General features: G+C 39.7%; 1 protein-coding gene across 2 annotated transcripts in view; it reads right to left on the minus strand.

The window, feature by feature from the left end:
* PRKD1 (protein kinase D1) overlaps positions 1-5,384 on the minus strand; it is a 114,176-nt gene extending 108,792 nt beyond the window's left edge. For both annotated transcript variants that reach the window (XM_059474639.1, XM_059474638.1), the window contains exon 1: positions 5,052-5,384. In XM_059474639.1, the coding sequence (XP_059330622.1) occupies positions 5,052-5,240 (189 nt within the window). In that variant the 5' untranslated portion in view covers positions 5,241-5,384. The remainder of the gene's footprint in view (positions 1-5,051) is intronic.
* Between the last annotated feature and the right edge of the window lie 9,368 nt (positions 5,385-14,752).

Consider the following 14,752-nt stretch of genomic DNA (forward strand, 5'->3'; position numbering starts at 1 on the left):
AAGTTCTCAAATGCTCTACACAATTGAGAGCTATTAAACCCATTTTCCTTATCTGGATGCATGATGGATTACATAACAGAGTTAACATTTCTTAAAAACTCCAGTTCCTTTAAAGTAACTCAGACTGACTCCCTTTCACTGAAGTTATATTTTACTAGTATCTTCTCAGATATGGTTCAAAAGTAACTATAACTAAGCTACAAACTAATGTTACATACAGCGACTTACAGTTTTCAGGGTGGAGAAAAATAAATGTAAAGTCAATAAAGGATTAAACTCTAAACATCAGAAGTCTCCCTTGAGTTTGGAAGATGTTTATGTGCACAGTAACAAGGCACCTTGCATTTTTAAATTCAATTTAACTACTTAATACTTCCACAACACAGGCGGAGGAAAACATTAGGAGCTGAGAAAATCTCACTTCATGGGAAAAAAAAATTAACACTTTGTTACCAGTGTACACCAGTAAAGACACCATCAGAATTTAACTGCCACAAATAAACACCACACCTGGAATAACTTTTCTAGAACATAGACAACATTGTTGTGAATACATTAAATGTTTACATTGGCATGTTTGGATGAAGATATATGACTCTAGGTCAGCATGGCAAAAACCTGTTAGTTTCTCTGTTTATCCTGAAGCTAAAAATCTCTATAGTATCTCATGTACACTGAGTCCCCATCCGACTCTAAGGGAATTGATCTCATTACCACCCGGCTTTTGTTTATTTTAGGAGAATGTGTAGGTTTGGGGGGAAAACAAACAAAAAAGCCCACCCAAACAAAAACACCCACAAACAAACAAATCTCCCATCATTCACATAAACAAACCCCACAAGTTTTCCATGACTGCTTAAAAACATTGCAGAAAGAGATAAATATATTTTCACATCAACCTTTGGAAGAGGTTCTCAAATTCTTTCTCTGCTCAGGCCACAAGAGATTCCAGCCTGAGAAAACAAAACTGAGTTAATTTTTGTTTTCCTTTTTTATCTATTTATAAATAAGTTAGATTTTCCTTATAATGACAACTAGAAGCAAAAGTGAATGCATACCTACTCCTGGATGTGTTTGGTTCAATTCTCAGGAACACTCTTAAAATGGTTTTTGATTTGATTTGTAGCAATTCTCCTAATTTAACACCAGATAACCTTACATAAAGATGAATCTGGGCACAGTATTCCAGTTGCAGTATGCTACTTGAACCAACTACTTTTTTTTTTGTCCTTTCCCATTCCCAAAATAGCCTCTCTCCTTATTACTTTTTTTTCCCACTGTAAAATTGCAGAATTATTCAAACCACTGAAAACCATCCACAACACCATTTTAATAAATCAGTCTGAACTATGCAGCCTATGCAGCTCAAATTTTATTCCTCTCTTTCTGATCACATTTTTTTCTTGTATTTATGATTTTTGTATTCCTGATAACTTCTAAGTCTTCAAGCGCTGAAGGCCTAAGCCAACATATGATCTTATTCACTATTTATGATCGTATTTACTTGAGAAGTCAAAGTTTCCAAAACTTGGCAATGCCACTACAGTACCCCAACTCATCATATGTGAGCTATAATGATGACAATGAATTTCAAGAAACACAAAACACAAATAATATCTCCTTCAAATTAAACTTGCATGACTTTGTATTAAAAAGTTGCATAAGGATTACTTTCTTTGTCTTTTTAGAATAAAAAGTCTTTGGTAACATGGTAATTCCATACAGTTAAAGTGCACTTTGCATCACACTTTTGTCCTGGAGAAGTGGTTTTACTGTGGGCAGCTAACACAAAAAGGGCAATAATTCACACTAATTGTCTTCAGAAAACAAAGACTGTATTTTACAATATCCTCCCACTGTTCTTGTGGGACGCCAGCCTAGAAGTCAAACACTGGCATATATTTTAAAGTTGATCCTCATTTCTTGTCAACTACATCATCACTTAAATGCTAAAAATCCATTTTAACTGAAGAAAAAATAATCCCACATTGACAAGTCTCAAGGTTTTCATGTCACCGGTTCTAAGCAAGACAAGCAAACCACACAAACCCAAAGGAATCAAATTTTGTTGTCTTCAGAATACTTCTTAACAGACTGAAATGTGTTTGAATTTATGCCAGAAATCAGTATGTACCAATTCATCTTCAAATCTGTAGAGGAAGTTTCTTTACAGTTATCTCAGGATAAAACTTCTGAAGGAATGTCTCTCACAGAAAACAGAGGAAAAGCCACACTTCGGTCATTCCGTTTTACACGTCATGTACATTAGATCATCAATGTAATTATACTCTCTACCAAAATTAAAAACAAGAGAGCGTTTATGCATGTGAACTCACATGTATATTATTTATAGACAAAAACACCATATAAAGATATAGGAATAGAGTGTCTATATGTATATACACCCATAAATGTATCTATACACACACACACACACAGAGTATTAACATCCTGCTCAGGCCTACATATGCTCCATTCTGCACACTTTGAGAGGTTTATTTCAATTTAACAAAAATTTGGAACTGGAGTAAATTAAATGGGTGCATAAACCTGAGCAGAGTAAGGGTCATAATCACCTGAAATCAGGTATGCCCACATCACCATGGAAGAGGCTCCCTATAAGCAGATCATCTGACTCCGATACTGAAGAAAAGTCAGCACAATCCTAAAATAAAGCTGTGTGCAAGAGGACTGCTTGAATATTTAACAGCACACTACAGACACAGTGTTGATTTTAGCAGTGTAAGATAACAACCATCAAGAAAAACAAAACCACAATTTTTCATCCTTATATATTGTTTCAACTGTCCAGACCAAATAGGAAGCTTCGAAGGAAATTGTTGCCTAGTTGACCACTACTCTACAGACCCAGAGAGACTTCCAAAATAGCATGAGATTTCAATATAAAATTCTTCACAGTGTAGTCTCCTGCTTGATTGTGATAGGCAAATACATCTTTGTTATAAAATCAAGAGTAGACACCATTGCAAATCATTTCAGGAAAAGATAAAATCATGAACCTACAACACACAAATAGTTATCTCATAACAGTTTTAGATATCACATAACTTTTTTAAAGTCTCTGCCAGTATGGCAAGTAACTTTGAATACGCAAACAATCCCATCAGGGTAGTGAAACAATAAAATCATGTATATTGCGTATATACACTTGCAGTCTTAAGCTGAAAATGGAGGCTCTAAGGACTAAATAACATATGAATTGCTCTGCAGGGTGGAGGAGGTATTATAATTTAACAAGAAAACAAAAACAAACAAACCAAAGCCTTTCTTCCAGTTTTCCCTTTCTTTGAGCCACTTCCCTCTCGACTGCCTTGGGAAAGCAGATATTTCAGCTATGAGAAACTGACTAGAAGAAAGTTCCTCATTCAAATGTGCCCTGCAGAGAAGCAGCTACATGATGCTCTCTTTTATACAATTATGAAACTGCAACAAACTAGTGTTCAAAATTTTTATGTCAGTACTCACTCAAGTAAGTTTGACTGTTTGAGCACAGGCCAGCACATTTAATTTTCTTTACACAATGGCATATTGTTAGGAAATGAGGTTTAAAATCAAGCTTACAGTAAGTCCATTAATTAATTAACTATTCAAGAACAGTAAATAGAAACAATGAAACAACAACCTTAGCTTTTCCACTATTGCTAGCACAATAACTTCTGAATGGTGAAATATGGAATGCATTTAAGCTGTTTCACATGTATATGTGACCAAGGGGCAAGTGTTGGCTTAGCTTTAAAAACAAATATAGTAACGTGAAAGGGTACACCTTCCTCCAAAATTTAATTTTAAAAAGCAGGTCGCCATTTCTTAAACTATAAAGAATGCAGAATTTAGAAAATGGATGCATATTTTATACTTTTTTGAAAACGCTTCGTTAGTTGCTCTTCAACAAAAAAGGAGTTCCACTATTCAGTGAAGTTCAGGTTGATGATCTACAGAGAGATGTAAGGCAAAGCTATCAACTTAAAGAATAACAAAACAGTCAATCCCCGTCTGAAATTTTTTTTACCTTGGTAAAAACAAAGAGAGAAGAGGAAGAATTTCTTTCCATTTTAATAATTCTGAATATTTAGGCTGGCTTTTTTATCCTTTGCAATCACTATGATACTTTTATCTATGGGCCTTTCACACAACAAACACGTATAAAGTAAAACTTCATTACACAACAGGATCGTTAGAACAGAGGAATCAGAGAAGACAAAGGCAGCGGCGGCTGGGGCAGAAGCCGGGCGGATTTCAGCGCACAGCGCGAGTTTCCCGGAGCGCAGGTGAACGCGCCTGACGGCGGTGCCGCTCCGGAGGGCTGCGGTGAGCGCTCCCCGCGGGCAGCCGGGCTCCCCCCGCCGGCCCGGGGACCCAGAGCCGCCCGCCGGGGCTGACTCGGCGCCCCCCGCGCCAAGGCCACCTGCGGGGCTGCCCCGGCGCCGCCCGCACCGCGCAGCGCAGCGCCCGCCCCAGCCGGGCAGCACCGCGGGGCCCCCGGCACAAGGAAAGGCTGCGCGCCGCTTTGAATCCTGGGCTCTCGGGGTTGGCTTTTCCTTGTTACTGTTTGCCTTTTTTTTTTTTTTTTTTTTTTTTAACTGGAAACTTTCCTTTCCCAGGAGAGGCCGGAACAGCGTGAACTGCCCCGGGGCGCCGCGCTGCCATCACAGCTGACAGCTTTCTGCCCCCCGCGCCCCCCCTTCCGCAGCATTAAAAAGCAGCGGATAGATCCGGCCGGAGTTTGTTTTTAATAACGGCTTCTAGTTCGCACAGGCACCTCCATCCCCTGGCAGCACAATAAAAGTCAAGCTCGCATGTGAGCATCCAGCACAGCACCTCCTCCGCACCGGGGTCGCGGGGGGCACGGCAGAGACAAGTGGGGCGCCGGGGGCAAGGAAGTGGGGCCGGCGGCGGGGAGCTTGGGATGGGTTTCGTTTATCCCCGGAGTAGAGCCGCCGGGAAAGGAAAGTTCACAGCCAACAACAGCGCCCGCGGGCAGCGGGTCCGAGCTGGCGGGGAGGGGGCTCGCTTTGGGGCCTTCTTCTTACCTTCTGGTCTACGATGGAGCAAGCCATTTCCCGGACGTGGGCGAGGCTGAAGTCCCCCGAGGAGTCCTGCAGCAGCAGCACGGGCTCCCGGCTCAGCCCGATCTGGAGGTGGAAGGCGACGCCGCCGCCGGCAGCAGCGCCCGGCGGCGGCAGCGGGCTGGGCGGCCGGATCAGCGGAGGGGCACTCATCGGAAACTTCCCGCCGGAGCCGCCGCCGGAGCCGAGGAGTCACGGACGGAGGGGCAGAGTCGGGCACCGCCGCGAAAAGTTTGCGGCCGCCCCGGAGGCGCCGGGCGAGTTTCCCCGCGAAGTTTCAGGAAAGTCCCGCCGAGCTCCTCCCGGGTGAAAATGGCGGGGGGGGAGGGGGGGAGGACCGGGGAGGATGCAGACAGGAAAAGGCGGCGAGAAAGACGAAAGACGCGCGGGGGGAGCCCAGCCCAGCGCCGCCGAGGTGGTGCCGCCGCTCGGGCCGCTGGCGCCGTGCGCGGCGCGGGGGCGGGACGGGCCGCGCCCTCCGCCGGGACGGGCCCGCGCCCCGCTGGGCCGAGCCGTGCCGGGCCGGGCCGGGCCGCGCCGCTCCGCCGCCAAACGGCGGCCGTGCACTGCCGGGCGGCCGGGCAGCAGCGAGCGCGGCGGCGACGGCCGGTTCCCCGCGGCGGAGCTCGGCTGAGCCGGCTCTGTGTCCCCACCTGGCCAGGCTGCGGTGCTGGCGGGGCTGAGAGCCTCCTCCTGGCCCGCGATCCCCGTTGGGCAGTACCTCAAGGGGCTGGTGGAGGCAGAGCCCGGGGAGAGTCGGAGATTCCCTCGCTGGCAGGCAGCGCGGTGCCCTTTCCCGGGCAGGGCAGGGCGACAGCTGCCCCCGAGGACGGAAAGCAGTGCCAGGGAAGCGGCAGCTCCCGTCTGAGTCCGGCTCTCCTGCCCGGCCTCGGCCAGCACCTCCGGTCAGCATCGTGCCGCCGCTTCCAGCTGTCCCCGCGCCTTTTGGGAAGAAGCAAGGCACAGGTTGCACCCATCCCTTTTCTAAACCAGCTTCCAGTTTCAAATACAGTGTGTGTTAAGGAGGAGCACCCTACCGCCCAAAACCAGGATGAGTTACTCTTCCCAGCTTTTGGGATCGATGCAAGCCCCACCCGTTTGCACAAGCAGCATTCATAACAGGACGATATTTAGTCTTAAAAACCTCCACATGAAGATGTGCAAAGGCAGTGGAAATGTGAGCTGTAAATGTTTGAAACACCAACGAAAATACTCTTAAGCTAGGTATATGTGGTACCTGTAGGTTTGTTTGAACTACTACAGGTAGTGTGAAAATAATACATGTATGTTTGAAAACTCAGCAGTTGATCTGATTTACAACTTGTTTCATTGCAAATTGCTTTTTTTTTTGGCCAAAATTTACATCTGTAGCGTTGTTTTATTTTGATCCTGTTAGTAGGACCCATTTTACTGTTGTCAGCTTATTTCCAGCCTGGGAAGTACTGCAAACTTCCCATGACCTCATGGCCCAGCCAGCTTTTCTATACAGGAGTCAATGTGGGAGAAACATACTAGGAGATCCTGCAGCCCTGCTTCATCGGTGAATCTGAGGTTTAGAGTGCACCCCCTTACTTCCTAAACTCCCAATGACAGCTTAGAGGTGGCTAGTTCAAATATTTGACTCAGACATAGTAAACAACTCATATCTTAAAGGATATCAAAATAATACCTAAAGCACTCAGTGGGAGGGTCTCCCTTTCTCTTATGTGTCTTCTAGGCAGGATTAATTAGAAATTTATTTTCTTTTGTGTATTTCATCCATATTGTAAGTAATATAGTGAACCTTGCCATCAGACTTAAAGTTGTGCTTTTACAAATTCATATCAAACCTACTTTCGCTGATGTGTTTGATGGCAATTCTTTGATCAGCCTAAACCACTCATTCATGACACAGCTCTTTTGCAATTCCTCAGATAACCAGAGCAGAGGTAGCAATATCAATATTGAGAATTACATGTCCTTGGTTTTCTCATGTATGTGAAATCAAGTGATAGAGCTCATATGTCATGACTTACCTGCAGCTCCACATCATCTGTACAGATACAACTTTTTTTCAAAAAGAAAGTTTACAGTATTTTTTAAAGGCTGTAGGTTGCTGAGTTGTTTGTTTAGTGGGTCAGCTGTGTTGAATACACCTTTGTAATGAGAATAGATGAGGGCAGGATTTCTCCAGCGCTGTGTCAGCCAGTCATATACAAATGCCATTTATAAAAGGATTCAGTGGAACCGCATGATGTGATCCTGAGTACAACCTGGCCTGTTGTACTTACTGAAATGTCATCTATTTCATGATCCTTCCAGATTGGGGAATTGTGCTGATGCCAGGGAAGGGAAAAAGCATTCGCAGCAGTATCTGACCTCATAGACAGTGCATGCCTGGTTGCTAATCTGTACATGAACAGGTGAAAAAACATTGGAAGCTTAGGTTTTACTGCCCCTGTATAAATCAATTCAACAGTACGTGAACCGCTCAAGCTTGCAGGGGAAAAATGAATTTGCCAGACACAGCTACACAGTTCATGCAACTGGCTATGTAAAGGAACAGGGCAGTCAGCAGAGGATGTCACTGTAACATCACATTATGAAAGCATCTCCAAGCTGCCCTCAAGGTACAGTGGCTGTAATATTACTTCTAATTGCTCTACCTTGCCAGACTATGACGGGTGAATAGTGGTCCCTGTATGTTTTCATGCACTGTATAGTTGACTCTCCACTTTGATGTGTTCCTGAACCTGTGATCTTCTCTTCTTTCAGCTTTCTGCATTGCATTGATGGTATGCTGTTCTATTCATCAGGAGTGAGTAACATCCCCCTCATAAAGTTTTTATTTCTTTCTACTTTTTTCTCTGTCTGTGATGTAACTGGTCATTTTTTGAGCAGTCCATTTATCTTTCATCTTTTCAACAGAAGCAATTTTATGGCATATGTTTTAATTTCTAAAAAATATCAAACAGCCAGCAAAGATTAATGCAAAATACGCCTAAACAATGGAGAATATTCTGTAAGTCTGTTTCACTTAGATAGTGGTAGTTTCTAGTTTAAAGTTGTTGACCTAAAATTTAGTTCCTGTATGTTTACAAAGAGAGTAGAACACAGGTGATTACAATGAGATGTTTACTGCTGGTTTTGTGAGGCAGGTAGTGGAATATCATATCTCATTCTGTGATCAGTATTTTGAAAAATAGATTGCTTGGCAACATGCTCAGTAGTATAGTGTATCTTGGCAAGGAGAAAAGAATAGAAAAAAGAAAAAAAGGAGTAAAAAGAAGTAGTCACTGGATAACGCTACTGAAAATAAAGTTCAAATTTTCACTGTGAAACCAAGTAGTCATTAGAATAAATAGACCATGAAAGTGACAGGTAACCTTTAATGATGTTTGCAAGTTTAGACTGAATGTTTATTCACAAGCTAACTTCTTTGGTTTCCCAAGGTCAGGAAGATATTTGCCTTTAGCTGTTCGTTATGTTCCTAATGGGATGCAGAAAAGACAGACAACATGAATTCAAGGATGTAAAGTTAGTAATTTTTCTTTCTCCCTTGTAAGAAATGTATCTTTTCGCAGAAGGAAATCATCACCGTCTAGGAAGAAAGTGATTTGGCATTAATCCTTTGTGCCTCAGGTCACTTTCACTTGTGCACTTCTGCAGGACTCCATATGCAGTTCAACACAGAGCAGGAGCCTGTGGAAGAGTTTACTTTCCAAGCCACTACTGAAGATAACCATTTTTCATCCTTGAAAATTTATCTCTTCAGCATTAAACAACAGATCAAATGTTTAAGTGGGCAAAGATGCTTCATTGCTGAATGAGGCCAATACCCATTTTTGCATTCTGCCCCTAAATTTTTTCATTCATTTTACTTATTCCCAATCTACTTAAACACCTCTATGCTAGAGCAGAAACCTCAAATTTAACGAGGAGTAGCTCTCATGTCTAGAGGTGGGTTACATGTTCTTTATATAGACTAAGATTTTAACATGGAATATGCAGCCAAATCTGTTTACATTAAGTGAACGTATCCTGTTTCTACAGTTGAATACAGACTGTGTTATTTGCATTCTTGCTAAGCAGCAAAATGTGCTTTATTAAAGACAGGTCTACAAAAGTGAAAACATTTTTTCTTTTTGCTGTTTTGAGATGCTGAAATGATGTTTAAAGTGAACTGCATGCTCCTATAATTTCTCTCCTGAAACAAAAGCAAAGCATTGAAAACTAATTAACCAAGGAAAAAAGAGAAAAACTGACTGGTAAATACAATGGAATGAAATTTGGGAAGAACTGTGCAGACTGCGATGGAAAGTAAAAGGATTCTGGGGTTAGAAATGCAAATGTCACTGAATCTGGGATTGGTATTGTGTTAGGGCTGAACTGGTAAGTAAAATGGAGCTGATATCTGAAATAGTGACAGCATAGTTTCACAGATAAGCTCCTGGGTATTTATTTGGAGAGAAGCAGATGTTAGCTGTACAACTGGTTAGGGATTTTCCGATAAGCTACTTATGTCCATGAGAAAATGATTAACATTTCAGGATCTAAGTGGTTGTTGTGAATACAGTAAATCTTCCAAATTTTTTGTTTGTTGTTTAGTTCTGTAGGTTTTTTTTAAAAAGAATGTTTCCAATTGTTGAAAATGCTTCATAGTTTCTAAAAGCTTTCTAGTAAATGTTGTAGATAATTGGTAACAAAACATTTAAAAACAGTAAGCCTAATAATTTAGAATTTAAGTTCAATAATCTGATACAACTCAGTGTAGTGTTTTTTATAAATGGATCACAAAACATTCTGATTTTTTTCTCTTTTTATATCTTGGAATTGGAAGTTAAACTCTGCCCCGGTGATAGGCTTCCATAGTCAGCAAACAGTTTTGCCAGCCTGAACCAAACTGATCATGGACATAAAAGGTAGATAAAATGAATATAGAATCTGAAATATTGCAGGATAAAGCATTTTTATGCAAAATATCTGCATAGTCTGGGGGTTTTTTGAGCAAAAAGTGTGCTGCTTTGAGAGGGAAAAGGTTTCTTTGGTTTTATTTGCTCTCTGCGTACCAAACTGATCTCACAATACTTGAAAAATTTTGACATATGGCAGGCTCTGTTTATCCCAAAGTATGAGCTGAGGATGTTTGTTATGGCTTGATGATAGAATAACTGATGCATTCAGATAAAAATGAGTATCTTGGCATTGTTTGTGCATATTTGTACAAATTGTGCTCACTGCCTCTCTGGTTCTTAGGAGCACAGTATGGCTGGAACAAGATGGTCACTGCTGCTTGAAACTGCTGAGTATCCCATTCTGGGGATACTGAAGTGAGGTAGTCATCATGCCTAAAGGAAGACAAAGCACAGGTTTAATTCAGTAATTGCTTAATGCTACTTCTTAGGTGATTTCTGAACAGAGTATCCTGTGTGAAGGACACTGTCACTTGCATACTGCCATTTCACTAAACAGTCCTGAATAGTACCATCTTACAATGCTACAGTGACTTGAAATCTCTGGGTCCAAGAGCTATATACTTTCTAATAATACATAATATGTATTCCCTCTTCGGAAATCATTGCATGATTTTCACTTTTTTAGCTGGGCATAATTTTCAATAAGCAGCTAGTGTGTTTGCTGCATTTTGGTGATTTTCTTGAAACTAGATTGATAACTCCATTAGTAAAAGATGTATGCAATTGAAAATCAATTATACAGAATTTTAGTTATTTTTAAATTATAATAGCAGATTTCTTGAAGCACTAATCTCTAATTAGTACATACGAACATAACAAATTTACAAACTTTGTTCTTTTATACATCAAGTTGTACTGTTACTCAACACTAATATTTTTGTGACTACTGTCCAGAGCTCCTTCTCATTCTCATCTTTGAAGTTCTTCATCAGTTCAAAAGGGACCTTCATCAGGTCCTGGAAATGAAAATACTGCCATTCCAGAATCAGATATGTGTACTGTAATTGATCCATGATTTTGACCTGTAGGAATAGGTGTCATTGTCCTAGTATTTCTGTGAGTGGATACAGCCTGAAAAAAGAGTCTGTTAACTGTCCATCAACAGCTGTGTCCAAAGCTTATGGACACAAAGTAGAGAACAAGCAGGGTGGCCAAGAGAAAGTAAGGATTACAGAGTCTTATTTGTGAGCTGAGCAATGTCTGACAGTACAGAAAGGACATAGGTTTACAAGCAGTTTTAAAACTGAGATAGAAATTTATCTAACTGCTAGATATGCCTGAAATGTTTACTGAATTTCTGCTCTGATATTTAAAAATATGCTAACTGATCTTGCTAGGTTGATTAGTCTCTCTATGATCAGTTTTAACATACTTTTATGTGGTTTGATATTTTTATTTTATATTTATATATTTATAACAACAACGTTGTTGTCCAATATAATTTGAATAAATAAAACTGTGGTTACCCTAAATTATATAATGATTGTTGCATGGATAATAAGACCACACACAGGTCCAGGTAAAACAGGTGGGATTGTTGAGACAAAGATACAATACAGTCGATAAACTCTGCTCCTGTGTTCTTAAGTGCAAGTTTCCTCACCTATGATGATTTAATGACTTAGGGGAGACTGTGTATAGGAACAGAGAATCAATAGCTTTCTTACCTAAATTATCATTGATCTTTTAATATTTATTGATGTTGGTTGCTGCTGCTGCTTTGGTTTCACTGCATGACACTGAAAAGCCAGAGCTAAGAACAACATTATGGGGAAACCTGGTATTTTACACAGGAGGAGAGAGGATGAAGGAATGGAATGATGCAGGGGATCACAAGGAAACTGCAGAAGAGGGGAAGGTAAAAATGGAAAAATGGAAAGAGAGAAGATTCACAGGAAAGAAGAGTTCATTGCAAGGAGTACTATAGTAATACATCATAATTTCTTACTTGAAAATATTCAGATTTTAAAATTTGACCCTAACAGTTGAGCAGACTCTGTTTTATGATAACTAAAACAATAGTTTCCCTTCATTTACAGTCACTGCCTTGCAGTATTGACTTGACCTTATTGTAGCTTTTCAATCTGGGGTATGTTCAATGGTATCTAAAAGTAAGCAAATACAAAGCATACAGATACGAAGCTCTGCTGGAAACTCTAGGGACCTTGAAGGAAAAAGAGAGAAGCAAATTATCAGAAAATATTTTTTTTCTCATTTCCATCAACCCAAATCCCATTACCTCATGGGTTTCAATAAAATTTTAGAATACACTACCTTTTAAGGCATTTTGCAATAGACAATCCATACAAACCAGGAACCGAAAATATCAGCTATTAACGTAAAGATTTGAAGTACATTTAGTATATCACACCTCGTTAAATTTAGTCAGTAGTTGGTAGATTACAGAGGTACTTTCCAATGAAAAATTATCTTTTTTCCAAAAGCCAAAATAATTCAGTGTGGAATGCCATATATTATATTCATTACAAATATTTATGTTAATTCAAGAGGATATGGAAAGTGTGGAGAAGCTGGGAACTTGAATGTTATGTTTTTCACAGCACCTGTCACTTAACTTCATTGAAGCCAGCAGCATATCCTTATAACATTGATCTAATAAAATTCAATGCCTCTGCAAAGGGGCTCAATGCCAATGGCTGTGAGAACCTCAATTTTATATTTCCTGAGTCTGGCATATTTAAATTTTCATCTATAACACTAGATTAAATTAAATCTTTATGTTGAATATATGGTAATAAACTGGATTAAGCTCTGAATTCTCTAGTTAACACTCACAAAGTGCTTCTTGTAATAATATAACTTGGATTATTTATCCTGTATGCTGTTCATGAAGATAGATGTTCAACATTTCTGCCAGAGCTCTTTGTCAAAAGTTTATTCTGCCTGGGATAAAGTTCAGCTGTTGTCACAGAAGTGTTTCATTGCAAAGGTCTGAGACCACTTCCCTTATTCCCTTCATGAGTACAATAACAAATGTTTGGAGGGATAGGAATCACATGATGTTCATGAACATTATCCAACAGATTGTTATTTGCAGAAGAGAGACAGGGTTTTCTTACCATGTTGAAAATGTCATTTCAAAGTTTTAGCTGGGTCTATAGAACTATATTTTATTTTGAAGTCCCACTACCTTGAAAGCTTTACATAAATTTTAAACAGAGATTTCAAAAATATTTCTTAAATTTATTTTAAACTTTAAATAAATTTTCAGTGATATGCCTACCTATTCTGTTCTTTTTCCACAGTGCTATGTATTTTAATGACAAAAATATTTGCAAACAGTCAATAATCTTCAACAACTACAGTCATATGTGCTTGTTATAAAACCTACAATAAATTTATCCAGTTAGGGTTTATCTTAGGTATCACTCTTAAGCAAGAAGTATGGATAGCAAATTTTCATGTCTGTTCATGATAAACAGATGTTTAAAAAGTAGTTTGAAAAGAACCATTATATGATCTTGGCTAAAGAATAGATTGGACTTAACTGTGGTCTGCTTAAAGACATTTCTACAGACAAAAATCTTTCTGCAAAGGAAAAAAAATATTTCATACTTCTTTGAGATCCTGTAAATATTCTAAACTTGAAAACTGTAGCTTTTATACCAATATGACTCTTCTTATATGAGATACTGGTGCTTATGTACATTGTACGCTTTTGATACTAAAGATTTCAAAAGTTCTAAGCATTCTTTCTGGATGCAGTTGACCTTTCTAATTCAAATATACATATTGCAAAGAACAGCCTACTCAGGGTAGCATTTGTCTGGCAGTTTGTTCTATAAATTCAGCACTTCACTTGCAGTGAATGAAACTGTAGAGATACAGAATAAGATTAAGAACCACCATATTTCATGATCAAAGGTTAGTACATGGGTTGCTTTGCATGAAAAACATCCATAATACTGGTATTGTTCTGCCTTGGGGGAAATGGTGGTTAGAAATAAGAATAAATTATAATGGAGGCATGTCAATTATCTGTTTTGCAACACTCACTCATATCATTTTTATATGCAGTTCTTAACTAAATGAGTAGAGATATATTTAATTCTTTTTTACTACACCCTGAAAAAAACAGACAATTGTGATCTGGCCCAGTTCTGAAGCATAATTAAAAAAAACCAGCATTGAAACATGTGGACTGAAAAATCATTGTAATAGAAATATTCAACTATGTCACATTCCAGCCTGTGACACTTGAGACTCTATAATAGACACAGGAAAAATTGTTTGCATGGCTTACAGCAAGAATTGCCTTAATGTAATGGCAGCTGGATATAGTTATCCTGGAAAATTTGAAAATTTGAAAACAGCGAGGTGAAGACAAAATTAATAGGTTAGTTTATGTGCAAAACCTGCAGATTCCAGGTTTATGCAAGAGTACTATGACCTACAGACAATTAACTACACTTTAATGTAAGAAGAGATGTAGTTTCATTGACTTTAGTTTCCAAGCAATTAATTCAAAATTAAGACAATTATTTTTTCTTTCATTTTAACACAATCACTTCCCTAAGTTAGAGGAGTGTTACTCACTGCTGGAGAGACAGTTAAACCAATGTGTGTTTCACAGCAAAATCCATGGTGATGTGACGATTAAGGCAAATAGGCTTTATAATCTCAAAGAATAAATGCATGGCCAGGATCATCTGTGGTGATGGTAACCTCGTGCCTGCGTATTGGGTTAGT

Source organism: Ammospiza nelsoni, chromosome 6 (genome assembly GCF_027579445.1).
Source record: "Ammospiza nelsoni isolate bAmmNel1 chromosome 6, bAmmNel1.pri, whole genome shotgun sequence".
In the NCBI taxonomy this organism is placed as follows: domain Eukaryota; kingdom Metazoa; phylum Chordata; class Aves; order Passeriformes; family Passerellidae; genus Ammospiza; species Ammospiza nelsoni.